The 27845-nt window shown below is 57.4% G+C and overlaps 1 protein-coding gene across 1 annotated transcript; it reads left to right on the top strand.

The window, feature by feature from the left end:
- Nucleotides 1-358: 358 nt before the first annotated feature.
- Nucleotides 359-27674, top strand: Col11a2 (collagen type XI alpha 2 chain). The gene is given in 66 exon segments (XM_050138743.1): nt 359-705; nt 2933-3082; nt 3175-3385; nt 4057-4219; nt 5945-6136; nt 6896-6973; nt 7517-7579; nt 8158-8334; nt 10656-10715; nt 10803-10844; nt 11362-11424; nt 11729-11803; nt 12405-12491; nt 12714-12770; nt 12957-13010; nt 13096-13149; nt 13234-13287; nt 13443-13496; nt 13665-13718; nt 13802-13846; nt 13951-14004; nt 14394-14438; nt 14671-14724; nt 14896-14940; nt 15027-15080; nt 15281-15325; nt 15546-15599; nt 15684-15728; nt 15915-15968; nt 16179-16286; nt 16895-16948; nt 17230-17283; nt 17387-17431; nt 17674-17727; nt 17858-17902; nt 17987-18040; nt 18134-18187; nt 18330-18383; nt 18664-18771; nt 18903-18992; nt 19149-19202; nt 19410-19517; nt 19628-19735; nt 19838-19891; nt 19992-20045; nt 20199-20306; nt 20482-20535; nt 20745-20798; nt 21004-21057; nt 21184-21237; nt 21527-21634; nt 21969-22022; nt 22191-22244; nt 22352-22405; nt 22731-22784; nt 23008-23115; nt 23214-23267; nt 23360-23413; nt 23642-23749; nt 23878-23931; nt 24122-24157; nt 24356-24409; nt 24503-24770; nt 25570-25682; nt 25980-26186; nt 26626-27674. Coding segments are annotated over 66 exon segments (5208 nt in total). The 5' UTR covers nt 359-623; the 3' UTR covers nt 26767-27674.
- Nucleotides 27675-27845: the final 171 nt, after the last annotated feature.

Here is a 27845-nt window from a genome sequence, read left to right as displayed (position 1 = left end):
CGAAGGAGATAATTATGGAGACCTGATTACGAGTGGACGTGGGGCGGTCACTGTAGGCCCGCCCCTTATGTCCCACTGTGCCCTGAGTCCCTCCCCGGACTCCGCAGAGGGGCCCTGGGCCCCCAAGGGCAGGGACCGTTGTGTGTGTGACTGGACCATTGGGTCCTAAAAAGAAAGGAGCTAGAGAAGGTATATTGTGTTCCCCTAAAGACATTGAGGGTGCACACAGACCACCTAATCCCTCCAGGAATAGGAGTGTACCCTTCCAGGGCCAGCGAGTGAGGAGCGGTTCTCGCCCCTACACTCCCCTGCCCAGGTGGAGATCGGGGGGTGGGGTTTCCCTTTGGTGGCTGTGGGCGGGCGGCTAGAGGCGGGGGCCGGACCTAGGGGCGGGGGCGTGCTGGGGTCTCTGAGCTGCCAGGGTGGCCAGGGGCACACAGTAGCAGCCACCGCGGAGCAAGCAGCAGTGACAAGCAAGCAGACGTCCCCTCAACAGCACCTTGCTGCATGGAGTTGACTGCTGAAAGCTGCTGACATCCCTGGGTCCTGGTTCCGAGGCTCAGCACGCTCTGCCTACTGTCCACACCAGAGCTGTCTGGGTCTGGGACCCGGCATTCTGAGCCATGGAGCGGGGCAGCGGCTGCCCCTGCCTCCTTCTGCTCCTACCTCTGGTGCTGGGGCTGAGTGCTGCCCCAGGATGGGCAGGTAAGAGGAGTCTTGTCTGGGTGTCAGTCAGCTGGAGGTCAGAGCATCTACCTACAGATGCCTTCGAGTAGGAGTGTCTGCGTCTTAAGAAAGGGATTTGGGGTTTAGGATGAAGGATGAACACTCGAGTTCCTTGTAGCCAGTATGGGACTGTCACCCTCCTTGAAATGACTGGTGGAAGGCAGGTGACCACAGACCAGAGCCTGAGCAGGCTGGGTTCGTGGTTTGGGTCCTTACATCCGAGGATGGCCAAAGCCAGTCTTGTCCAGGCTTTGCTGATGTCGGGGCGGTGAATGCCAGGGCTGATGGGTAAAGGAAGCAGGGTCAGAGCCAGGGAAGAAGGCTACCTCCACTGTCCCGTTCTCTTTGGGCCCCCCAACCCCTCCCTGTGCCCTGGATGCTGCCACGCGGCTGGCTCTAGGGAGCACCAGGGCTGGCTGCCAACAGGACGGCCGCTGGACAGGCCAGGATCAGGTGTCTGAGGCCAGAGCCAGCTCTTTGCATTCCTGCCCCTCCCCTCCCCCTCTGGCCAGCCGGACTCCTCTGGGACCCTGGTGTCCACAGGCCCAATCTTTCCCCCCTTTTTCCTCCAGAAGGGAAAGGCTCCTAGAAAAGAGGATTTGCTAGCAGAATAGAGTCTGGGAGTGCTGGGTCTAAGCAGGATGGAACCAGCTCCTCTCTCCCAGAACAGGGACAGGACTGATTTTGTATATATCTCCATTATTCATGTTTTCTCTTCTCTGGAGAGAAACCAGGCAGAATGGCAGTGTAGAGGATATAGGCTAGACCAAAGGTGTTTGCAGAGGCAGGGGACTGACTGAGATCACTGTCCCTTGTTTGGGAGCTGAGCCGGTGGAGGGGGGAGTCCAGGGAGATGGGTGACTAAGAATTCCCGAGAGTAAAGGACAGGGCGTTTGGGGGCTCAGGGCAATTGATGGGGTGCCAGTGTGTCTCAGACAGTGGGCTTAGTATGTGGCTTGAGGGGGGGGGCCGCCTGTGGGCAGTGAGCTTGGTGTGGAACTGTCCTCCACTGGGCTTTGGTGGAGGGTGGGGACCTCCGAGGTCTCCCTGGCCAGGGGTCTCTGTGAGTCTCTTGTCTCTCTGTCTCCCTCACCTTGGTCTCTCAAAGCTGCCTTGTGTGTCAGTGTTTGCAGAGCCGCCACACTTGGGGGCCAGGCTCCTCAGGGGCGGGGGAAGGTCGCGGTTTCCTCAGCTCCTGGACTCAAAAGGCCTTTTCTCTCCTGCCGGCTCCACCTCATCCACCCCACCCAACTCTGCTCTGCTGACTGCCCTGGCCTCTGCCCGCCCCCACTTCCACCAGCCTTTGCGAGCATCCTCTGTGGGAGCTCTCCACTGTGGGGCAGATGCTGTGCTTTGAGGGGCGAGCCTTCGCTTTCCAGGGAGTTTGGGCCCAGGAAGCTGAAATTTAAGGAGTCCTGGCTGATGGCCTGTGACTTGAATCTTTAGATTCAGATGGTGGGGGTGGCAGGGCAGGACTGAGGTTCCAGGTGTGAGGAGCTGGCCTGAGATTTGGGCAAGAACTCTGATGGCATCTACAGATGTGTGGCTTGCGGCCCTGGACCTGCTCCTGCCCTGCGTGGCAGCTTCAGTTTCCCCTTCCCCCTCTCCAAACCTGGGGGCATAGACATCTGGACCACCCGGTCCTGGTCCTGCTATCTCCTTCCTTAGCCCAGTCAGAGCTGCCCCGCCCCCACCTCAACCCAGTCTTAAGCAGCTGGAAGACCTCTCTTAGGCAGCCGCCTCTCTGCCTCCCTGTGCCCAGGATGATCGATCGCCCAGATGTTGTTTGTGCTAGAGACCAAGCAGATGCCAGGAAGCCAGAAACTGGGAGATACAGAAAGGGAGGGAGAGCAAGGGAGAGAGAAAAGGATGGATAGGGTGTGGGGGAGATGGGGGGGGAGAACAGAGGAGGGATGGGAGGGAGTGTCTGACAGGTGCACAGGCAGGAGGAGGGCAGAGAAGGAGGGAGGGAGGCAGGGAGGCAGGGAGAATCTTAGCAAAGATTCACAGCTTAGACAGATGTGTGGGGTGGGTGCGAAGGCCAGCCACAGCTAGCTGCACTTCCCCTCTGGGCCACTTTGCTTCCCATCCATATAGGTTCTTTCAGGGTAATGTAAAGGATCATGAGTTGGAAATCTGGGTGTTCCCTCTTTAGACCCTCCCTGGGACCTGTCCTGTCCCCTGACTCGAACCCTGACTCTCCCAGGTGCACCCTCTGTGGATGTACTGCGTGCCTTGAGGTTCCCCTCCCTTCCTGATGGTGTCCGGAAATCAAAAGGGGTCTGTCCGACTGATGGGGCCTACCGCGTGTCACGACCTGCCCAGCTCAGTGCACCCACCCGCCAGCTCTTCCCAGGTTTGGGCAGTGAGATGGGGACATGGGGAGGTGAGGTTGGGGATCGCCTCACCTCTCACTGCATCTGTGTGTCTCTTCCTCTGGGGTACCAGGAGGCTTTCCCAAAGACTTCTCCCTGCTGACTGTTGTGCGGACCCGCCCTGGCCTCCAGGCTCCCCTCTTGACTCTATACAGTGCCCAGGGAGTCCAGCAGCTGGGCCTTGAGCTTGGTCGCCCGGTGCGCTTTCTGTATGAGGACCAGAGGGGGCGGCCACAAGCCCCCTCTCAGCCTGTCTTCCGAGGCCTCAACCTAGCCGATGGCAAGTAAGTCAGTTTGTCCCTTTGGCCTGCCTGACCCAGATTGTCACGGAAAGTCACTCAGAAGCCCCAGTTTCTAAACTGAGGGCCTCTGCTGGTCTTTTGAGCACACTAGCCCGCTGCTCAATCTTCCTGATCAGGGTTTGGGTCTCAGAGTCTGGGGTGGGGAATGGGAACACAAAGGCTCAGAGTCTGGGGTGGGGAATGGGAACACAAAGGTGCCTGCTGGCTCTCTGGTAAAGTATTTAGTGTTTTGAGCCTTAGTTTCTAGCAGATAAATATGACACCCCAACTGGAAAATGACTGCAGGGTGCCCATGCTGTAAACACCGATTACATGGTAGCCCTTGCTTGGAATTCTTTTTAAAAAAATTTAATTAAAAAAATTTAATTAATTTATATATGTGGGTGTTTTGCCTGCACCTATATCTATACACCACGTGCACACCTGGTACCTGCAGATCCCAGAAGATGATGTCCAATCCCTGGGGCCTAGAGTTGCAGGTGGTTGTGAGCCACCGTATGCATGCTGGGAATTAACCCAGACCCTCTGGAAGAACAGCCACTGCTCTTGACCCTTGAGCCACCTCCCCAACGCTATTGTTGTAATTCTTAATCCCGTCATCACCGCTGTCTGTTCCACCCGTCAGTCACATGGACTTCTTACCCCACGGTTAGGTGGCACCGTGTGGCTGTGGCTGTGAAGGGCCAGTCTGTCACCCTCATTGTGGACTGTAAGAAGCGGGTCACCCGACCCCTTCCCCGAAGTGCGAATCCAGTGCTGGACACCCTTGGGGTGGTGATCTTCGGTGCCCACGTCCTAGATGACGAAGTCTTTGAGGTAAGCGCAGCGGCTATCTGCGGAGGGTCACACTTGTGGCTCCAGCCCTCTGTCTTCCTAGCCTGAAGCCTTTGGTTTTCTTCCCAGGATTTCCTATTGCCGTTTCCGGTCGTCAGGGCTGATCTTTTTCAGTGGGCAGCGAGAGGCCTGCTTATGTAAATACAGCTTATTGTCACCACTGTCACTTGTCACCCGTCCACCAGTGATCTATTCCTTCACCCAATTTACCTGTTAATTCACCTGCCCAGTCACCCACAGACAACCCCTCTTCCTGCGTCCACCCATGTGTCCATCGGGCCCATTGACACCACTGACCTGTCTCTTCCTGTGTCCACCCGGCCCGCTGACACCTCTGACCTGTCTCTTCCTGTGTCCACCCGGCCCACTGACACCAGTGACCTGTCTCTTTCTGTGTCCACGTGGCCCACTGACACCAGGGACCTGCCTCCAGACGCGTGCATGCCTTACCTCTTGGTCCACTTATTCACCTGACCATCTACCCAGGCCCCTCTCCGCTCATGCAGCTAGGCTCATATTGAGCCTAGGCTCATATTGAGCCGCTCACCTCTCCTCCCCTGCACTGCTACTCCCTCCTCAACCCCCCACCGTTCATCTACCCATCCCCTTTAACCTGTCCCCACATCTGTTCTCTCCTCCACTCACCCGCTCACTCCGTCCACCTGCACATACATGGACACATGCCTCGGTTCACTAGCCGCATAGCTGCTACAAACTCAGCCGCTGCTCCGCTCCACTGCGCCCCCTTGCCATCCAGCCGCTCAGGTACCATGCATTTGCCCCGTCCACACAGTTAGACCGCAGTGCATACCCTTCACCTGCCCCCTCATTTTCCTGCGAGTCCGTCCACCCACCCATCCATCCACTGTCATTCTTATTGCGCTCGAACCCCTGTTGACCCGTCTGCTCTTCCACTCCACCTACCCATCCTCCCATCGACCCGCCCGCCCACACCCACTTTTTCTGAACACAACATGAAAGTTCATGGTCTCTGTCACCCCAGGAGGGTCTTTGTTTTGCTTTGGGATGAGCCAGTGTGTGAGACTCAAGTCATTGCCACTGAGATTCAGAAGGAAATAAGTCCCTTGTTTCTAGAGGTCCATCCGGGAACTCCCATCATCACTGATGATGGAAGGTCAAGGTCCCAAGGCCGTCCCTGTCTCCAGAAGCCCTGTGGGAAGGCCTATGTGTGACCCTAGGAGCAGGGAGGAGCTGGCCTGTGTTGAATCTGCAGTTGGAAGGCCTGAGTTCACTCCTTCTACCTACACATACATGGACATCCTGACCGGTCGTTGAGATATGAAATAAGGGACGGCAGTCCTTGTCCCCCTGCCTGTTCCTGTCGTCCCTGTAGGAAGCTGCTCACCACCTTCCTCCGTGCTATAGCTTAGTCTGGGACTGTTGTGTGGATACAGCTCATAGCTGTTTATTCGGTCATTCGTCACCTGTCCAAATTTGCTTGTTTATCACCTGCCCAGTCTCCCAGTCACCCAGAGACAACCCCTCTTCATGTGTCCACCACCCATCCATCTCCCCAGCCAGCCGACCCTCTGACCTCCCTCCGGATGCATGCATGACGGCCTTACTTGTTCATCCGTTTCCTCGCCGGGACATCTACCCAGTCGCTTTGTCCCGGACCGTTCCTTTCGCCTCTCCGAGTCCCTCTGTCTATCTCTCCATCGCTTCTCCCTCCTCATATCTTTGCAGGGTGATGTTCAGGAGCTCCTCATCGTCCCAGGCGTCCAAGCTGCCTATCAGTCTTGTGGACAGAAGGATCTGGAATGTGAGCGGGAACAGAAGGATGCCCCTCAGATCCCGAAGCCTCACAGAGCCCAGAGATCGCCAAAAAAGCAGCCATCAAGACTTCATAAACCACAGAACCAGGAGCCCCAGCGACAGGTAAGGGAGTCGGGCAAACAGAAGCTGCGGCCTTGTGTTGCAGGGAGGACACTGGGGTTCTCCAGGGCAGCCCCCTCCCCCGCAGTGTTCCATGCTGCTCCTCCATCCTCTCCCTAGCTCCCAGCAGTATTTCTCTATTCCCATCATGCCCTCCTCCCAGTCCTCGGTCATCAACCTTTTTATTTTCACTTAAAAATAAAAAGAGTCATTATGAAGAATCCCCAGCGGGAGCTATGTGCCCTGCTTGTGTGGCATCTTCTTCCCGTCTGCCTTGGGTTTCCCATCCCTTTCTTGAATTAAGAGATTGGGGGACATTAGGGGACAGGTGAGCCCCGAGGAGGTGGGACAGGGAAATGAAGCTGAGATGTGATACCAAGGGGGTGTGGTGATGGGGAGGGACTAGGCGGAGAGGGAATCTCAGTGGGGGGCAGGGGTGGTGGTCTGTGGATGTGTGGAGACAGGAGCAGAGTTTCTGCTCACCAAGTACCTTGGGGTGTGATGGGAAGAGAAATGAATGTCTAGGTTGGGGGGATGACTGGGTGGTTGGGGTGACAGCTGTGTTCTGGGCACAGTGACTTGAAGACTGACCAATCTCTTAATCATGTCTGCTTCTGTCCACATGGGAAACCCATTTCCTCCTTCTCCCCTCTCCCATTATCTCCTCCACTGTCACCCTCACCTCTCACCCTCCAACTCCATATCATCTCCTCACCGCCCCTCTGGAATCTCTGCCCTGTCGATCCCCCTCCCTGCTCCTAGCCCACTGAGTCTCTCTACTATGACTACGAGCCCCCCTATTACGATGTGATGACTACAGGGACAGCCCCTGATTACCAGGTAAACTCGAGGGCCCCCTTCATCTCTCCCCTTTCTCCCAGCACCTCCTTACGCTAAGTCCCCATCAGCCCCAGCTTCTGAGAGAGACACTAGACTATGGAGGTTCACTTGCTCACTGCCCGCTCCCCATCTCTCCACTGCAGCGTCCTCAGAGCTCCAACCGCAGGGCTCCCCCTTCCCCTAGGGGGCGTCGGACCCCTTCCCGAAAGCCTAGCCTACCTGCTAAGAGGTCACCAGCCAGGCAGGCGCCCCCCTCCCGACGCCCAGCTCAGCTGGCAGCTTCCCCCGCTGCCCGAGCCCTCCCCAGGACCAGAGGCAGCGGTTATCGGCAGGTAGAACGGGCATCCAGATCTTTGCCCCCAACTTACAGACACTGGAGACTGACTCTCTTTAAATTGTCTTTCTCAAAGGGGCTGCAAGATCTGAGATTTCCCCCATCCCCCACCCCAGAGCCTGCCTGTGGTTGGGACAGGTGGCAGCTTCGCTTTCTTTCCTGCTAACCTCTCCCCCCCTCCCCTCCTTCCCTCCTCTCCTTGGGGCTAGTACCCCACCCCAGGTGAAGAGGAAGGAGTCCTGGAGTCCAGCCCCTTGCCATTCCTTGAAGAGGTAACTTTGTCCCCAACATCACCCAGCTGGACCCCCCCTCCCAGCATCCTCCCTGGCCGGAGGGCTCTTCATGTACCCACTTAAGACTTCTCTGGTCACTCCAGATCTGCCACCTGCTTGTCTGTGTGTGGCCATTTCTTTTGGGGTCACAGCCTTCTCCTCATATTTTTTGACTCTAAAGTAGACTCTCTATGTTGGTGTTAGGTGAACCCCTTCCTGTGTCATGGTGCCATTCCTGGGTCCATTTTTTGTCCAACATTCTCACTGTTTTTCTTCTCTCTGTCTTTCTGTCTTTCTATCTGTGGTCTTAGAGTCCTCATTTGTCATTATGTCCTGTGTCCAGCCCTCCGGCCACCCTTCTTGTTCTCCGCCATTTCCCCAATCACGTCCATTTCCAGACGTCCATTTGTGGTCAATAACTATTCCTCTTCTGTCTGGTCCCTCCCCTTGCTCACTGTGGGGGAGAAAACTCCAGTCCCAATGACCCTCAGGTTCTTTGAGGACAAGAGCCTCCTCTCAGGCCTAAAGCCTCCATCTATCTATCCCTTCTTACCCCGCCCCGCCCCGTCCTTGGGAAGGAGCAGACAGATCTCCAGGTCCCCCCAACAGCTGACAGTTTCCAGGCAGAGGAGTATGGGGAGGGTGGCACAGACGCCCCGGCAGGGCTCTACGATTACACCTATGGCTATGGGGACTATCATGAGGAGACGGAGCTTGGCCCTGCCCTCTCCGCCGAGACAGCCCACTCTGGAGCCGTAAGTGAAATCAGCTCCTAGCCCATCCTTGGCCATTGGGGGCGCTCCGTGGATGGCTTCCTGTTTGATCCTGGATGGCTGTGTGCTACTTCCTGTTGGCTTGTCATGTTGTCTTCACAGAGAAGTCTGTGCCGCTGGAGAAGATCACTTCCTGCTTTTTCTTGCCAAACGTCTTACCCCGTGCCTCCCTGTAGGTCCTCTGTCTTGCATGGGCACTTCCTTTCTCCTACGGCCACTCTTGTCTAAATTGAGACAGGTGTTAGAAAGCTTTCGTCAATGAGCAGCTGCCTTGTGTCCAGTTTCTGCCTGTCTCGTCCCTCTCCTCCTGCTCAAATCAACTTCTCGCCCATGTTGATGCTCAAGGTCCCCTATGACATTTTCTAACCTTGGGGGCCACTTCTGGTCTCTTTCCCTGTCTACTGTAGCCTTGATGTCCCTCCTGTGTGAAGCTGGGGTAAAAGGGATTGTTTGTTTGTGTTCTGATTTTTCATGCTGTCTTGTGGCAATTTTCTTTGACAATAAACTACTTCCTGGATACCTCAGATTATGGAAAATATTAGGCTAATTCATTGTGGACCTATATGTGTATTGTGGCTGCTTCCTGTGTGTCCTTCCCTGGTGTTGGTGTGTTTTCCTTGCCTTTCACTTTCTTAATTCTCTTGGCAAGAGTCGCTTTCTGTTTGTTTGTGATTTTCTTTTCTCTCTTGGTCATGGTAGCCATGTTGTTTTTGAAGGTCCACTTCCTGGATTCTTTTTTCTCGGAGGCTTCCTGTCTCTCGCCACTTCCTGTTTGTTCAGTGTGTTTTCCAGCCATCTTGGCTGTGTTTAATTTTCCTTGGCTCTGGTGTTGGTGTTGCTTCCAAGTGTGTGTCCCTTTGTTTTATCTCCTTAGTGGCGTCCCAGGTCTTCAGAGGGCCCTCTCTGTTGGACTGCTTCCCATTGGCTCCACCTTGTCCTTTGCTCGCTTGGCATCATGGCTGTCCCCTTGCTGCTGCTGCTGCTGCTGCTGCTTAACTCTGCACCCGCTTACCTGATTCTGCCACCCTTGCTGCTTGAGCTGTATGCTGCCTTCTGAGTATTTGGGGTTGGGCTGGGATTTGGGAACCGATCATGCCTAATTGGCCAAGATGGGGGTGGAGGGAGGAGTTCAGAAGGACTTTGATGGGAGAATGGGGGTAGTAGTAAATGATCTTTGTCCTCTCTGCCACTATCTTTGCTCTGGCCTAGAGCTTGGAGTGGGAATTGGGGCAGAAGAGTGGGAGGAACTGGTGGACTTGGAGTGTAAGTGGGGGTGGGGAGGGAACTAGGGGACTGTGAGGGTTGCTAACCTAAGAGCTGTATTTTCCCTAATCCACCTGAAAGGCCAGAATGTGGACTACCAGTGGCAACAGCTTTCTAAATCTCCTTCATGTGTATGTTTGCCTGTACACAGACACGCGCGCACCCAGACATGCATACACACACAGAGACACGCACAGGCATGCACACACGCACACACACGCATGCACGTGCACACACATGGGCGCGCGCACACATACACACACACACATACTTGTGTGTCTGTGTACCACAGGCGTGCCTGGTGCCTGCAGAGGTCAGATCAGGGCATCAGACCCTCCAGAACTGGAGTCACAGGTGTTGTAGGCCACCAGATGGGTGCTGGGGACCAAACCCAGATCCTCTGCAAGAGCAACAAGTGCTCTTAACTGTTGAGCCATTTGCCGAGCCCCTCCGGGGCATTTTTGACTTGTGAACCCCTTGAAGCTAGAAATTACAACTAGATATGGGCATGGTGGTAATGCCTATAATCCCAACACGAGTGAGGCTGAGGCAGGGGGACTGAGTTTGAGGGCAGCCTGCAGTGCTCTGAGTTCTTTTAAGAGTGTCTTGAAACAAGCAACACGAAAGCTATAGATAAACTTCTATACCTTAGGACACACGCTTTTCATTTTCTGGAGGAAAACACGTAGCTTTTAAAATCAAATTCTCATCTGGTTCTGCCAGAAATAAACCTACCTACTTACTCGGGAGGTGAGGTCGGGGTGAGGTAGCAGGCACCTCTTCAGGTCCTAAGGATTCCCGGGGTCAACTTTGGTGACAGGGTGGAGTCCCCCAGGAGAATTCTGGGGTTTGGAATCCCGGGAGGGAAGCTGCTTTCAGAGACACAGCATGCACTGGCTTTGGTGGGCTGGGGGACTGGCTTAGAGCTTGGAGGTGGTGTCCAGGAGGTCCTGCAAGGGAGGCTGGAGTTAGGATGGGGCAGATGTGGTGTCCTGGCAATTCACGGGCCCCACTGGGGGTTACATGTGTGTCTCCCTCAGGTTGCCCACGGACCCCGGGGGCTAAAGGGAGAGAAGGGAGAGCCTGCGGTGCTGGAGCCTGTGAGTCCTACTGGGCGCAGAACTGGGGGAGGTAATGGGGTAGGTGCTAGCCCCGTAGCCTTTAACTTTGGGTGTCTGACCCCACAGGGTATGTTCGTAGAGGGACCCCCTGGCCCAGAAGGCCCTGCGGTGAGTATATTATAGAGGCCGCCTTTCTTTTATTAGAGATGTTTCCTGCAGGTACTCCTGTGGCTTGCCTAAGTATGTCCAGGTCTCCACTCTGAAGAGTGCTTCCAAACCAGGCTCCAGATTCCCACACCTCTGCTATAGAGACCACCTCCCAGTCCATGCCCCTCGTCTGTCTGATGTACCCCCTAGTCTGTGCCCTCGTCTGTCTGATGTGCACCCCTCGGCCACATGCCTCTCTTGTGTCTGATGTGCACCCCCAAGTTCATGCCCCTCGTCTGTCTGATGTGCCCCCTAGTCTGTGCCCTCGTCTGTCTGATGTACCCCTTAGTCTGTGCCCTCGTCTGTCTGATGTGCACCCCTCGGCCACATGCCTCTCTTGTGTCTGATGTGCACCCCCAAGTTCATGCCCCTCTTCTGTTTGATGCGTACCCTTCGGCCACATGCTCCTCTTCTGTCTCGGCCGCGTACCCCTCTTGTGTCTTACGTCCACATCTGACTTTTCCTTCTTGTCTCTCAGGGATTGACTGGACCCCCTGGCATCCAGGGGAACCCAGGGCCAGTTGGAGACCCTGGCGAGAGGGTAAGTGATTGCTCTGGGTGTGGGGAGAGCTGCAGAGGAACCGCTCACACCCCGTGGGTGCTGCGTCTGGTATCCTCTATCAGCTGAAGACCAGACTGTGCTCCCCATAGCCTAGAGTGGGCTCACACTAGTGGGAGAGGGCAGTAAGCTGGTGCCTCCCTGCAGTTTTCTTCACAGGGTAGAGCATTCGGGGGGATCAAGAGATGTCTATGTTAGTCCTGTAGGGAAGGATTTCAAAATGATGTCACACCTCTGACCTCTGACCTGTGTCTGTCTCCCTTCCTTCTCATTCTTTCCCACTCAGGGTCCCCCTGGCCGGGCTGGGCTCCCCGGGTCAGATGGAGCCCCTGGTCCTCCTGGCACATCTCTGATGCTTCCAGTGAGTTGTCTCCTAGGCTTCAAAACAGGTTGGGGGCGGAGCTTGTATCACTAAGAACTAACCAAGAAGGCTGTGGAGGAGAAGCTGGGCATGACCGGGCTTGACGGGGCTTGCCAGAGCTCTCAGCCATGGACCATGACCTGGAGTTCATAGCATCAATGGAAGCCATTGATCTTTGGGGGTGGGAAGATTGTACCCTCCTTAGACCTCGACCAACGTGGGTCTTGAAGAACCAAACATGGATCATCTAAAAGAGGGCAGAGGCCGGGTGGTGGTGGCGCATGCCTTTAATTCCAGCACTCGGGAGGCAGAGGCAGGTGGATCTCTGTGAGTTCGAGGCACCTGGTCTACAAGAGTTAGTTCCAGGACAGGCACCAAAAACTTCAGAGAAACCCTGTCTCAAAAATCTAAATAAATAAATAAATAAAGAGGGCAGAGAATCTCATATGTTAGGAGGTGAAGAAGCAGAGGAGAGTGTTGTAACCACAGTGGAAGGCGGGTGGAAGGGTGGTACCTAGCCGGAGCCAGGGCACAGCTGAGACATCGGAGGAGGGCGCTTGGATTTCCTGAGGGGGAACTTGTGTCTTCTGTCTCCCCTCAGTTCCGGTTTGGCAGCAGTGGGGGTGACAAGGGCCCCGTGGTGGCAGCCCAGGAGGCTCAGGCCCAGGCCATTCTGCAGCAGGCACGGGTGAGCAGGGCCAGAGGAGGTCCTGGTAGAGGGAGGTCTGTGGTGGAAAGAGAAGGCGCTTGTGGGGGGCTGGTGTGAAAGGTTGGGGGGACAGCCTGGGTTTGCTCAGGAGAGATGGAGCCAACTAAGGGTGAGGCTCGGCTAGAGGAAGGACGAATGTGGGGTGTGCTGGGCTCTCAAGTTGCCTCCCTCTCACCTCTGCCATCTCTCTTGCTCCTCTAGCTGGCGCTCCGTGGGCCGCCTGGCCCCATGGGATACACAGGCCGCCCTGGACCCTTGGTGAGTGAGTTGGGAGTTAAAGTAGCGTTTCTTTATTTGTGTGTGTAGTTAGAGACAGTTCTGTCAAGGAACGAGGTCAAAAGTTGTTTTGCTTCTTTGGTGGGGGGGGGGGGATGCGGCTGGGTCAGAGGACCCTTTGAGATCACTGTTGGGTGTATCCTTCAGTATGGCCATTTTCTCTCACAGGGTCAGCCTGGGAGCCCGGGCTTGAAAGGAGAATCTGGAGACCTGGGCCCTCAGGTGACAACCCCCACATGTGATTTGTAGCTCAGTGTCACTCCTCCAGGCCTGTGCCCATTAACCATCCCTGTCTCTCCCTCACTAGGGCCCCAGAGGACCACAGGGCCTCACAGGCCCTCCTGGCAAGGCTGGGCGAAGGGTGAGTCCTCGAGGGATGGAAATGGAGCTTGGGGGATAGGGAACCATATCCCCACTTGTTCTCACATGTGCTTTGTGCCCCCAGGGCCGAGCCGGTGCCGATGGAGCCCGTGGGATGCCTGGAGAACCCGGTGTGAAGGTAACCTGTTTACCCTCCTCTGACACCTGTAGCCGCCTGCCCTGCCCCAGGGCTCACCAGCTCACCAGTGGGATATAGCCCCTCACTCGGGACAGAGTAGGAAGGGGGGATGGGAGGTGACTGGACCTCACTTGGCTTCTCTCTCTTCCTCCTAGGGTGACCGAGGCTTTGACGGACTTCCAGGACTGCCCGGCGAGAAGGGACACAGGGTGGGTGTGATGTGGGCGGGCTGCAGTCATGGGGACTGTTCTCTAGAGGGGAGGTAGGGACCTCAGAGTAAGTCAGAGAGGCCTGGGGCTCAGCAGTTCAGGGAAGGGGCCAGTGTCTGCCTGTGTGATGAATCTGAGGCCTCTCTTCACTGCTCCTTTCTTCTCCAGGGTGATACGGGCGCTCAGGGCCTTCCTGGGCCTCCTGGGGAGGATGGAGAGCGGGTAAGTGCCATGGTCAGGGTGGGAACTGGACTCAGACGTCTGGAAGGCAAGACTGATCCGATCAATACGCCCTCCTTCTCCAGGGTGACGATGGAGATATTGGGCCCCGAGGGCTGCCTGGAGAGTCGGTGAGTGTTCTGGGGTGCTCTGCGGGAGCCACAGGAAGTGATGGGAACAAAAGGGACACCTTTCCTATCACCCTCTCATGCTGTCTCCATCAACTCTGATGCAGGGACCCAGAGGACTTCTCGGCCCTAAAGGTCCACCTGGTATTCCTGGGCCTCCGGTAGGTGACACCCTGACTTCCAGCCTTGACCTTACCCCTGACCTCTCCTAACTACTTCCTTCCTCCCTTCCTCCCCTACCCATTTTTCCCTTATTTCTGCTCCTGCTTCCCCACAAGCAGCACTTGGTAGATCATACAGTACAGTGCACCAGGGCTCTGGCTGTAGCCCCAAACAACAAAAATCCTCAAGAAAAACAAACAGAAACCCTCCCAGCCCCAGGCCCACGCCCTGCAGGTCAGGCCACGCCAGCCTGGCTGTAGACGAATGTGCGGTCTGATGGGGCGTTTGCTGTCCACCCTCTGGGATGAGCAGGCCATGATTCTCAGAAACCACAGTGTTTCTGGCCTGGCCCCAGCTTCCATCCTGCTTACCCCATCTTGTGTTTCAGGGCATTCGAGGCATGGATGGTCCCCACGGCCCCAAAGGGAGCTTGGTGAGTGATGGGCATAGAGACCCCGCCCCTCATCCCTACAAGTCCCTTACCCAGTCTTGTCGGCTGCCATTTTGAACCCCTTCCTGTTTCCTGACCCTGTCCTCTTGGCTGCCCTTGAGATTTCTATCCTTTCTGTTCTGTCACTATCTTCTGACCCCTGCCTGACCCTGCCTGACCCCTGCCTGACCCCTGCCTGACCTTGGACTGGCCTTCTCTGACTGCTTGCTTCTAGGGACCTCAAGGAGAGCCAGGGCCTCCTGGACAACAGGGCACTCCTGGGACCCAGGTGAGTGGTCCTGCTCTCTTCCCAACCTTAGTGACTGCCACCTAGGCCTCACCATGGGGCACACTCTGGGTGGGGACAGGTCACTGGGCCCTTCTTGCTCTGGCACTTAGTGGGGATGTAGAGAATGACGCAGCCCCGTGGCTCACGTGACTTCTCCTTCTCCATATGCAGGGCCTCCCCGGACCTCAGGGTGCCATCGGTCCCCATGGAGAGAAGGTGGGTGACTGATTCCCAGGGCATCGCGTTCTAGCAATGGGCGAGGAGCGCGTCCCTCTCTCCTGAAATCCCAATTCCTCCTGCAGGGTCCTCGTGGGAAACCAGGGCTCCCTGGCATGCCGGGATCGGATGGACTCCCGGTTAGTGCCCCTCGTCTCTGCTCTCCCCAGGGTGTCCCCCGCAAGCCCCTCAGCGGCTACCTTTTCAGTGTGTGCCTTTACTGTAAGGTCACTCATGGGTTGCCTGTGGTATTGGCTTTGTCAGCGCACAGGGCAATCTGGGGACTCCTGGGAAGGTGATAGGGCTCGGCAGTGACGTTCTCTGTAACTCCTTCTCGCAGGGTCACCCAGGGAAGGAAGGTCCTCCTGGAACCAAAGGGAACCAGGTGAGACCCTTTACCCTCTGAGGTGTCTTCAGACTGTGGGGAGGGGGTCCTGTCATCCTTCACTTGGCTCTGATGATGTTCTGTGTCTAAGTCCCATGACCCCCTCCCCTGAACCTAATGTACCCCCAACCACAGTATACTTGCTGTGTCCTCCCGCCCCCTGAGTCCCTCACAGTGACATCCTGAGGGACTTCATAAATCCCTCTCTTTCTTTATCCAGGGTCCCTCTGGACCACAGGGTCCTTTAGGATACCCAGGCCCCTGAGGTGTCAAGGTAACTGAACACCAGGGAATGGGTTGGGGGCTCAGTACTCTAATTTAGCTGATCACTTGATCTCTGCCCTCTCTCTAATTCTAGGGTGTGGATGGAATTCGGGGTCTGAAGGGCCACAAGGGTGAAAAGGTAAACCTTGTGCATTTGCTTCTAAGTACTGGTGCACCTTCTCCTGCCCTCCTCTCCCCCAGTGCCCACCTGCCCTCCCCTCCCCCCTGCCCTCCTGTCCTCCCATATCTAAAATCCACCCCTTTTTGCCTGTGTTCCCTGAGCCCATGCCCGGCTCCCCCAACCTTTACCCTCTGTCTTTCCCAGGGCGAGGATGGCTTTCCCGGGTTCAAAGGTGACATCGGTGTGAAAGGAGACAGGGTGAGTTCCTGCCCGCCCAGTTCCCCACCCCATCCTGCTGTGCTTCCATTTGGAGCTGCCCTGTGCTTCCTTGAAAGGGAGACTTTTTCTCTCCACTGCTGTGTCCCCTTTAGAGCTGTGTCCCAGTGAGGTGGCCACCACATTGTTAGCTACACCGGCCCCTCTGCTCTCTCTCTGTCCCCAATACTCACCTCCCCACTCTCCTCTCAGGGTGAGGTTGGAGTCCCTGGTTCCAGGGGAGAAGATGGCCCTGAGGGGCCGAAAGGACGTACTGGGCCTACTGGAGACCCTGGACCCATTGGGCTCATGGGCGAGAAGGTGATGGGGATAAAGCAGATGGGGGATAGTAGCTCGGCCACGGGGCCAGGCTGGACATGGGGTACCAGCTGACTTGATCACTGCTGGTCTCAGTGGCTTGAGTGGGGGGCATGGAAGTCAAGGGAGAATCCTTGGTGTGGCAGGCACAGGGCGTACGAGCTGGGGTGAGAATGTGGAGAGGGGAGTCGGGGGGGGTGTCTGTGGCCTTGTCCTGCCACTCCTGCAGGTAGCCCCACGACAACCCTGCTTCACAGATGAAACTGTTGGCATAAGCAGGGGCATTAGGATGGTTGTGAGCCCAGCAGTGAAGGGCGGAGCCAGGCTGTGAGCTGCAGGGTCCTTTTTTTCCTACCCCAGCCCTGCAGCCCTCTGGTCAGGGTGATGTGAGGAACATTGGGAGGGAAGGACCAGAGGGAGGAGCTGGGCTGGTGCCTCCCAGGGAGGGGGGAGGCTGGGCAGCACAGCAGTGGGTGCTGGGGTGGGTGGCAATGGCTGTACCACAGACTCTGCAGGACTCCATCAGGACAGAGATGGGACTTCTGCAGCCAGTGTTGCTACTAGGTGTCTGTGGCTCCTGTCCTTCCTAATTGGGTTCTGTCCTTCCACAGGGCAAGCTAGGCGTTCCTGGTCTGCCTGGCTACCCTGGACGCCAGGGTCCCAAGGTGATGTGATGCCCCCTTTCTGTCCTCCTCATTGTCCTCTCCTTGACTTCTGACCCCAGGAGGCATAGCCTAGCAGAGTGTGGGGTTCCCTAGAGTGGAGTTAGCTGACTCCCATTTTATAGATGACAAATAGGGGCTCAAAGATCAGCAGGGGTCTTTCCAAGGCCACCTACTTGCTGGGAAGACCCAGTTGGCACCATGGCTGCCTTCATTGCTTTTCTTCACTCTCTTTGGCTCTTCCCAAGCCCCCTCCTCTCATCTTCCTTCTCCATCCTCACCAGGGGTCCCTGGGCTTTCCTGGTTTTCCTGGAGCCAGTGGAGAGAAGGGAGCTCGGGTAAGCAATGGGTAGGGAGGTGCAGAGGGAGGAACTGGGGGTGGGGGAGGCTGCTGTGGGACTCTTGCCTTGGCTAATGTTTGCTTGGCTTTATCCCCACCAGGGCTTGTCTGGAAAATTAGGACCTCGGGGAGAACGGGGCCCCACGGTGAGTGCTGTGGGCAGACACCCATTACCAAATGGCTCCAGATCCCAGAGGTGGGCTGGGCAGGTTGCTCAGTGGGTAGCTACTGCACTTGCACATAAAGCCATGGGTTCGAACCCCAGCACTGCCTCAGCTGAGCGTGGCTGTAGAATCAGGTAGAAGCGAGAAGATCAGATGCTTTCGGTCACCCTCAGTGACAAGGTGGGCTCCTCAAGACTAAAGGATTCCCCCTTCTGTCTCCCTAGGGCCCGAGGGGTCAGCGGGGACCTCGAGGTGCCACTGGGAAGTCTGGCGCTAAGGTGAGTGGACTCAGTACGGCTGTATCCATCCCCTGAAGCTGGGCCTTGAGCTTCCCACCCCGTCCACTGTCTTCCCTTGGGCAATGACGGATAAATGTCCACCTCACTCCCTGCCTGTTCACCCCCACAGGGAACATCAGGTGGTGATGGTCCCCACGGGCCACCCGGAGAGAGGGTGAGTGTGGCTTAGATGCTCTATCTCCCTTGTTCAGTTGTCCAGAGCCTGTGCTTCCTTCACTCATCCCGTCCCTGTCTCTAGGGTCTTCCTGGTCCCCAAGGCCCCAATGGATTTCCTGGCCCCAAAGGCCCTCCAGTAAGTTGACAGCTGACTTGTGACCCACCTCCCTTCCTTCTCCCCCGTTCCTCTTTCCCATCAAGAGTTCACCTGACCCCAAACTCTTTCCAGGGCCCAGCAGGGAAGGATGGGCTGCCGGGCCACCCAGGCCAGAGGGGAGAAGTGGTAAGTGGTTGCAGCGGTGCAGGGTGGGAAGGGGCTTGGATCCTGCTGCCCCAGCTGCCCCTGGAGCCAGGTACTTCCTGCCCCATGGCCACCCACCCTTGTCCATCCCTGCTCTGACTCCGCTATATCTTTTTCCTCTCAGGGATTCCAAGGGAAGACCGGCCCCCCAGGACCCCCTGGAGTGGTGGGACCTCAGGTAGGTTTCCCCCAGGAGAGGATGCACCCCAGACCTGGGGCTGAGGCCCTGAATTTCTGCTCCTTCCTGGGTGGGTCTCTCTTAGAGAACTTTCCCAGTTGTGACACAAGGTGGCGTGGTCACGCCACACTGGGGATGCTGAGCCCCCACAGCCAGGAGAGCATCAGCGTCCCAAAGGCTTTTGGGGAAGACTAAGGAAGTGGCGCTGGACTGGCACTTTCCGGGGTGCAGAGTGGAGTCGCAGGGTCACAGAGCTAAGCTTAGACTGTGCCTTCCCCAGGGAGCAGCTGGGGAAAGCGGTCCCATGGGGGAGAGAGGTCATCCTGGCCCCCCAGGACCTCCTGGAGAGCAAGGACTGCCTGGAACAGCTGGAAAGGAAGGCACCAAGGTCAGTGAGGGGCCGGCCACCAGGGAGGTGTTGGGGGTGGTGGGGAGGCTGCAAGAAGTGGACCAGTGTTGATCTGAGGGCTCAAAGACCTCTGCTTAAATTATGGTTGATTATGCCTCTTTTTGTTTCAGGGTGATCCTGGTCCCCCTGGGGCTCCAGGAAAGGATGGTCCTGCTGGTCTGAGAGGCTTCCCAGGAGAGCGAGGCCTCCCAGGCACTGCTGTGAGTGTACCCCCAAAGCCAAAGTCTATAGTTTCACTCTTGTCCTCCCTGCTTTCACCTCACTGAGCCTACACTTTCCGGCACATCTTTTTGGGGTCCCCTGCCTGTGAAGCCTCCCCTTCCCATCTCACCTGTTGCCCTAAATCTGGTTCATAGGGCGGACCTGGCTTGAAGGGAAATGAAGGTCCAGCTGGCCCTCCTGGCCCTGCAGTGAGTCTGGGGCCCCGGGAGACTGTGGGCACGAACCAGGAAAGATGGTTGGAGGAGGATGCTGGGCAGGATGTGGCATGAGCCACGGGCTGGGCAGAGGGGATTAGGGGTCGGCCAAGATGCATCTGATTTACTGTTTTTCTGAGATCCATGGTCGGGGGTCCTGGGGTCTCCTTCCTGGAGGGTCTGACACCATTTCTCTCTCAGGGCTCCCCTGGGGAGCGAGGTGCAGCAGGATCAGGGGGCCCCATTGGTCCCCCTGGGCGTCCAGGCCCACAAGGTCCCCCTGGAGCAGCGGGAGAGAAAGGCGTCCCGGTGAGCATGGGGCAGGGGGCTGTGAGCTGTGAACTGAGGGGTGATGGGTACCCAGGTGTTTTGTGGGGGTGCTTGAGGGTGAGGCTGCATCCTTCCCTTGTTCCTTGCAGGGTGAGAAGGGCCCTATTGGTCCCACTGGCCGTGATGGGGTGCAGGGTCCTGTGGGGCTTCCTGGTCCAGCGGGACCCCCAGGTGTGGCTGGAGAGGATGGAGACAAGGTGAGACCCTACAGTCTTCTCTCCACTGAGACTGCTGACCTCTGACCTCTATCTAATTTGCATATTCTCCTTTCCCTTGTATCTCATTACCTTCTCCTGCAGGGTGAGGTGGGAGACCCAGGACAGAAGGGGACCAAAGGGAATAAAGGCGAACACGTAAGCATCCGTGACCTTGACTTTTGACCTCCTGACTTTTGACCTCATCTCACCCTTGATATGGCCTATCCTGGCATCTCTGACTTCCTTTCTTCCCTAGGGCCCACCTGGACCGCCTGGTCCCATCGGTCCTGTGGGACAGCCCGGAGCTGCGGTGAGTGCTTCTGGGTCTCCACGGGCCCCCAGCAGACTCTAGCCTGCCTCAGTTTCCCCTTCGTCCTTGTGTCTGATGCTCAGGTCTGTGTGAGTTTATGGATGGTGGACACGTGACCCATGACCTATCGTTCTGTCCTTGTCCCTGCTCCAGGGAGCTGATGGGGAGCCTGGAGCTCGGGGGCCCCAGGGACACTTTGGAGCCAAAGGCGATGAGGGAACAAGAGGATTCAATGGGCCCCCAGGACCCATTGGCCTCCAGGTGAGCGGGGATGGGAACAGGGCCTGAGAGGTAGGCTCTGGGAGGGTCTGTGAGCCACCCTGCCAATCACCGGCTGATGCAGACAGGGGAGGTGGGGACAGAGAACTGGGGCCTCTTAGGGGCTGAGTGACAAGGGTTGGGTGTTGGATGGGCTGATCACTGGGTCTGTGCACAGGGCCTGCCAGGACCTTCTGGAGAGAAGGGAGAAACAGGAGACGTGGGACCTATGGTGAGTGTGACCCTCGCTGACTCGAATCCACCTGCCACCCAGCCTGTCCCCAGCCTGACACTCCACTGCCGACCGCATGGCTTGCATGTAGCCCCGCCATCTGCCCTGCCTGGACCTTTGCTCACACAGCCCTACCTCCTGCTCAGCCATAAGACTTCCTTCTCTCCCTTCCTTCCCCGTCCTGATGTATTCATACCCCACCCACCCAGGGACCACCTGGCCCTCCAGGACCTCGCGGCCCCGCTGGACCCAATGGTGCGGATGTAAGTCATCTCGTCCCGTCCCTTGTCCCTTGCCCCTTCAGACCCATGTAGCAGAATCCTTTGTCTCCTTTTCCCTACACCATAAACCCTAGTCCCATCTCAGGTACCAAGAGAAGCGTCACGGCCCTGCAATGCTGCCACCACCTCCCGCTGTGCTCAGCCAGGCCTCTGTTTCTCCTCATAACGGCTTCTCTTCCTCTTCCAGGGCCCACAAGGTCCCCCTGGAGGCGTTGGGAACCTGGGTCCCCCTGGAGAGAAGGTAGCTGAAGAGGGGTGAATGGACCAGTCTTGGCAGGGGGAATAGGGGTTAGATTTCTGCTTATTTCTGACAGAGATGTGGGGTTGTCAGGATGTGTGGGGGACTTTGATGCTCCTCTCTTTGTAGGGGGAGCCCGGAGAGTCTGGGTCTCCGGGCGTCCAGGGCGAGCCGGGTGTCAAGGTGAGTGGCAGTTCTGAGACCTTGTCCCTGATACCTTTTGCCCTTCACTACTCTCGCCTTTCTCTCTCTTGGCCTGGGACCTCCACCTGCTTGGTCTTTGGGCCTGAAGGAACCCAGCCACCATTTCCTTGAAGGGAGGAAGGGCCAGGACACTCCCCATAGGCCTGACCCTGACTGTCCGGTTGTCACCAAGTGGCTGAGGGGAGGCTGAGGCTGTCTTAAGAGTAGACTATTTCCCTGACTTTCACGACTCCCTTGAGACCCTCTGTTCCCTCCACTCGCGCTGCAGGGTCCGCGTGGTGAGCGTGGTGAAAAAGGAGAGGCTGGGCAGGCGGGAGAGGCTGGACCACCAGGGCCTAAAGGCCCTACAGGCGATGATGGCCCCAAGGGGAACCCTGTGAGTTTGGGGAGTGAAAGGAAGGTCTGGGAATGGGAGACCCCGGGATATCGGTGTGTGTGGGCATAGGCACCTTGGAGTGCAGGGAGCCCAAGGGTGGGCCTGTACCTGGGAGGGAGGCTGTGGGGATGGGTGCTTCTGTGGAATAGTGCAGAGGGGAGTGAGAGCTCTCCCATAGTTAGCTTGGGAGCATTGATGAGGCTAAAGTGATTGGTGCACAGGGAAGGGTACAGGGGACCCTCCTCCAAGGGTGACAGGTGTCCGTGGGGCTCTGTGTTGGCTCTGAATGGCCTTAGGGAGCTGTGATGTTAACCTTGCTCTTCCTTTGGATTAGGGTCCCGTTGGCTTTCCTGGGGACCCTGGGCCTCCTGGAGAAGCTGGCCCACGGGTGAGTCTTGTTGAGGGAGGAGGGAGGGGAAAAGGCCAAGATGGTGGGGCTTTACGGTTGGCCTCTCTGCAGCAGGTGGGCCTGGGTCTCGGGGTTTGTCAGGAGTGAGTCTGGACTGAGATGCCGGTCAGGTTGGGGACCCTCCTCTGACTCTTTTCACCCCTTCAGGGCCAGGATGGTGCTAAGGGTGACCGTGGAGAGGATGGCGAGCCAGGACAGCCTGTGAGTGACGGGTGCCGCTCTCTTCTCACTGACCCTTTGGGCCATACCTGTTCCCAGAGGTCTCCTGACCGGATCCTACTCACATTCCTCATATCCTTCCTCCGTAGGGATCCCCTGGTCCCACTGGGGAGAATGGGCCCCCTGGACCCCTTGGGAAGCGGGTAAGTGATGTTGATTCTGCTGCCTGTCCTTGGATAGGGTGGATGGAGGTGAGGCAATGGCAGGTGATGGGCAGGGAGAGGCTGTTAGCTGGTTATCTGTGGTACATGCAGCTGGCCATCTTTGGTGTGCTGGGTGCCTTGCTTGTTTTAGGTGGGTGTGGTTGCTCTTGTCCTCAGTATTTGTGCGTGGTCCTTTCTAAGAGTCCATGCGTGTGTGCATATGTATGTATGTTTTTGCGTGTGTGTGCGTGTGCGTGCGTGCAGTGGGAGGGGCTGAGTTGAGTCTGGCTATCGACTGTCATTTCTTCCCTGCTCTCGTCCTCAGGGACCCGCTGGCACTCCTGGTCCAGAGGGACGACAAGGAGAGAAGGGAGCCAAGGTGAGGGAGCGGCCACCCTGGGTGCTGGGGCTTGCCCTTCCTTCTTCCTCTGAGTTCTATACCCCCTCTTCTCTGCTGAGTCCCCCTGTTCCTCTGCCAGGGATCCTGAGGCGTCATCCTCTCCTCTCTGCCTCACCCTTTCCGCCTCAGACCCCCCTCTGCCCCCCTCTGCCCCCCTCTGCCCCCTTCTGCCTTGAGAACAGGTCCTTTCTGTGTGTTTCAGGGGGATCCTGGTGCTGTCGGGGCCCCAGGAAAGACAGGCTCCGTGGGTCCTGCAGGCCCGGCAGGAAAGCCTGGCCCTGATGGTCTACGGGGGCTCCCAGGCTCAGTGGTAGGTTGCAGTGTGAAGGAGTTGGGAGGGTGAAGGCCGTGGGCTGTGTATAATGTGGGGATAGCCTTCCTGACCCCGCGGTGTTCTCTAACCTTTAGGGTCAGCAAGGCCGCCCTGGAGCCACAGGTCAGGCTGGGCCCCCAGGTCCTGTGGTAAGTAACTGGGATATATGGTGGCTCGGGAGTGGCTAGAGCCAGGGAGGAAGTCGAAGGTTCTGGGGAGAGTGACTTCTTGTCTCCCCCAGGGACCTCCAGGGCTTCCTGGCCTCCGTGGTGATGCTGGAGCCAAGGGGGAGAAGGTGAGTGACAGACAGATCCAGGATCATGGTCTCAATCCCAGCTCCCATGGGAATGGTCAGTGTCCACTGCTCTGCTTCAGACCTCCAGCACCCAGTCCTCAGGGTTCTTCTTCATGTCTGCTGAAGCTTTCCCCAGATCCTGTCCATCTCCCTATCTTCCTGCCCTTCTCCGTCTGTGTAGGGTCTTTAAGAGTCCCTGTGACCTGTGACCACCTCCCCCTTATCCAGGGTCACCCGGGTCTCATCGGACTGATCGGGCCGACGGGAGAGCAAGGAGAGAAGGGTGACCGGGGCCTTCCTGGCCCTCAGGGCGCCCCCGGACAGAAGGGAGAGACGGTGGGTCCAGGAATGGCTCAGAGAGGTCTGGGGGGTAGGGTGGAATTCATGACGAAGGTGGGGGTGGGAACTGGGCTGTGGGGTGGAGGGAGTGAGGGACCCAGCCTCTCCCCATGCTGTTGTTCTAGGGCATCCCCGGAGCATCTGGCCCCATTGGTCCTGGAGGGCCTCCTGGCCTGCCCGTAAGTGCGCCATCTACCTCTCCTCCTAACCCCTTCACCCCACTGCACACGTCCCAGTACGGCTCTCAGCGCCCCACGGCTTTCTCTTTTGGTGTATCCATGTCCCTCGTGTGGAAACCCAGAGTCCATGGACTTGTGACTTTGTCTGCCTGTGTCCTTTCCTGTGCTGACCCCTTCTGTTTATTTACAGGGACCCGCTGGCCCCAAAGGAGCCAAAGGAGCCACAGTGAGTGACCTCTTAGCTTTGACTTTGCCCTCCCTGAGCTGGGCTTAACCCTGTCTCTGCAGGGCAAAGGCGCACATTCACCCCCTTCGCAGCGGGGAACCCCTCATTTCTGACAAGAGACCAGTTTGACCCTTTTGTGACCTTGAGCCCATGATTCACCTCTTGACCCCTCCTTGACCTCATTAATTCCTTTGTTAGGGCCCAGCCGGACCTAAGGGAGAGAAGGGCGTGCAGGGCCCCCCAGGACACCCGGTGAGTGAGGAGAGCAGGCAGTGCCTGGCAGCCTGACGCACCCGTCCTGCTCTACATTCCCCGCGACCTCACTGCACCTCTGTCCCCATCCAGGGGCCCCCGGGTGAGGTGATCCAGCCACTGCCCATCCAGATGCCCAAGAAGACCCGCCGCTCTGTGGACGGAAGCCAACTGATGCAGGACGACGAGGCTGAGCCCACGGGTGGTGCCCCGGGCACCCCTGCAGGGCTGGAGGAGATCTTTGGCTCACTGGACTCTCTGCGGGAGGAGATCGAGCAGATGAGGAAGCCCACAGGGACCCAGGACAGCCCTGCTCGCACTTGCCAGGACCTCAAGCTGTGTCACCCCGAGCTTCCTGATGGTCAGCACCGGCCTCAGGCTGGGGATGGCTGAGTGGCTGCTGGAGTGGGGGTCTTAGGGACGGCGCTGGAGTGGGGTTCTTAGGAACGGTGCTGGAGTGGGGGTCTTAGGGACGGCGCCGGAGTGGGGGTCTTAGGGACGGCGCTGGAGTGGGGTTCTTAGGAACGGTGCTGGAGTGGGGGGGAGTCTTAGGGACCACGCTGGAGTGGGGGGTCTTAGGGACCGTGCTGGAGTGGGGGGGGGGGTCTTAGGGATGGCGCTGGAGTGGGGCTAATATGGAGTGGTATCTAACAGGGACTGGTTACAGGTGTGTGACAGTCACAGGTGTTTGACAGTCACAGGTGTGTAATAGTCACAGGTGTGTAATAGTCACAGGTGTGTGACAGTCACAGGTGTGTAATAGTCACAGTTGTGTAATAGACAGTCACAGGTGACTGGGTGAGAAGTGCTTTGTGGTCTTAGCAGCTGACGTGGCTCCATCTGTAGGCAGTAGTGCCCACGAGAGTCGACACATACATGTGTGCACACACATTTGCATTCACACAGATCACATCTACCCATCACACTCCTCCCACAGGGGAGCCCAGAACCAATACTGGAGCTGCAGGCACCAACCAGAGACTGGGGTGGGATGCGGGGTGATAGGTAAACTGAGGCAGGGCTGGGGAGGTCACAGGGCTGTGAGTGGGAGCCTGGGCCGTGGCTCTGGCTGGGAGCCTTGGGCAGAGGAGGGAAGGGAACACAGAGATGGAGGAGCATCTGGGACCTGTGACCTGACCTCCCTGTGTTTCACCCGATAGGAGAGTACTGGGTTGACCCCAACCAGGGCTGCTCTCGGGATGCCTTCCGGGTGTTCTGCAACTTTACAGCAGGAGGGGAGACTTGTGTTACACCTAGGGATGACATCACACAGGTGCGAGCTGATTGGCCCTCAGTCTGCCAGCCCTTGCCCATCCTGACCCTTCGTTCCTTTTTGTGTGACCTTTGATGCTTTCTTTGTCTTCTTTCCTGGAATCCCAAGACTGAAGTTTGTTGTTCCTTACTCAGTCTGTGGCGGCTTCCCGGAACCCCTCAGTGTCTAGTGTCTCCCCTGACTCTTAACTCTGCCTATGGCTGCTCCCTGGAGCCCACAGAGTCTCCCCTGACCCTTACCCTATCTGTGGTTGCTCCCTGGAGCCCAGAGTCTCCCCTGACTCTTCTTTCTCCCCAGTTCTCCTATGTGGACTCTGAGGGCTCCCCAGTGGGCGTGGTCCAGCTCACCTTCCTGCGGCTGCTCAGCGTCTCTGCCCACCAGGATGTCTCCTACCCTTGCTCTGTAGTATCCCAGGATGGCCCCCTGAGACTCCGGGGGGCCAATGAGGATGAACTGAGCCCCGAGACCAGCCCCTATGTTAAGGAGTTCAGAGATGGCTGTCAGGTGGGAACCTGAGATGCTGGATCGGTGGCAGGTCCCCGATTTGGGCTACAGGAAGGAGATGGGGAGAACATTCGGTGGGGTGCCTAGGGACAGTAGAGAGGAGCCCAGCTTCGGGGTGTCAGCTGTGCCTGAGGGGTGGGAGCTTAAAGGGCTAAGGGGGGGAGTGGGAGTTGAACTTGTGTGAGCCATCTAGGTGGCCTCATGTGTGTACACACACCAGCGTTGATGCAGTTACACAAGCGCATGCATTTGTGGACCTTCAGATGCCCAGCAGAGGCACATGGAGGGCAACACATTGATGTACCTAGTCCATACATCCGGAACCATCCGGGTGTGGTCAGGATTCTCAGGAGAGGCGAGGCGAGCCTGGGGCTGGGTTGGGGTCCATTGCGGCTTCTCCCCCATGCTCATAGCTCTCCTTCCCTGTCTTTCTGTCTAGACCCAGCAAGGCCGGACAGTGTTGGAGGTGCGCACGCCGGTGCTGGAGCAGCTGCCCGTGCGGGATGCCTCCTTCTCAGACCTGGGGTCCCCCACAAGGCGGGGAGGCGTGCTTCTGGGGCCTGTCTGCTTCATGGGCTAGGCCCTCGCTGACCCTGTCAACCAAAAGCAGACCCGCCTGGAGTCACACAGCATGAACTTCATGCCACCTCCCATGAAACCCCTCGTCATCTAGGGGACCTTGGGCCAGGGCACCTCAAGCCTCAAGTCAGGGCCAGCAGCCAGGGGTGGGGTGAACCAGGGGGTGCTGGGACAGCCCAGTGGAAGGGTGACACCTGGGCCTCCGGCTCCCCCACTTGTGACCCATTAGAGAGCTGAGACCTTTATTTAAAGCAGTTCCCTGTCCCTCCAAACAAGTGGAAGAGAAAGGACACTGTGTATTTTGTATTTAAAAAAAGGAATTATATTAATTATTTAAAGAGAGAGAAAAAAGTAACAAAGATAAAGAGAGAAATGCCTGAAACTCCAGCAGATACTGGGGACAGGTGCTGCAAGGGTGGGCCAGCACCCCACTCTCCCCTCAGGGTTTTCCTTAGTGCCCGTGGGTGTGGCTTTCTGGGATGAACCCCCTTTCTCACATCCACCTGGGGCGCTAAGAATGCTGGAACACACACATGCCCCTGCCTCAGGGCTCCAGCTCTCGCTCCCCAGGGAGGAAGTTCTGTCACACAACTGTCCCTGTCAGGAATGGCCTGCCACTTAAGACCGGCCCTTTCTCCGGGGACACCAGACCAGAGGCCTGTGCAGGGCCTGCCTTGGGCAGGTTATTGAGATACTGATTCTCCCAGGGGCTGAAGTCACCAAGGTTCTGGGCACTGTCCTGGCCGCACAGTTTCTTCCCTGGCACCTCCTCACCTCTCTGATGCTGAGGAGAGCTAATGTCTAGCCTATGGCCAGAGGGACTCCCAGGAGCCCACTAGCCCTGTGCCCAAGCCCCTCTGACTGATGGTTAAATAATGTGATTGTCTCCTGGGTGTGTGTTGGTGCTCGCGTTGTTATTTCAGCCTCCCCAGGTTCCTACCGCACTCCTGTCCCCCAAAAAGTCTGCCTTCATCCTACACACAGGAGTTCCCCAGTGGGTCCCGGGGCTTACACAGTGACATCATACACAGGCCCTGATCCAGCACAGGGCTGCCACTGCTTATGTGAGCTTTGCCTCCC

Source organism: Alexandromys fortis, unplaced genomic scaffold, assembly GCF_014885135.2.
Source record: "Alexandromys fortis isolate MF-2015 unplaced genomic scaffold, M_Fortis_MF-2015_v1.1 scaffold_9, whole genome shotgun sequence".
Lineage (NCBI taxonomy): Eukaryota > Metazoa > Chordata > Mammalia > Rodentia > Cricetidae > Alexandromys > Alexandromys fortis.
Note: the sequence above shows the minus strand (reverse complement) of the source record. Positions and strands in the feature narration are given on the sequence as shown.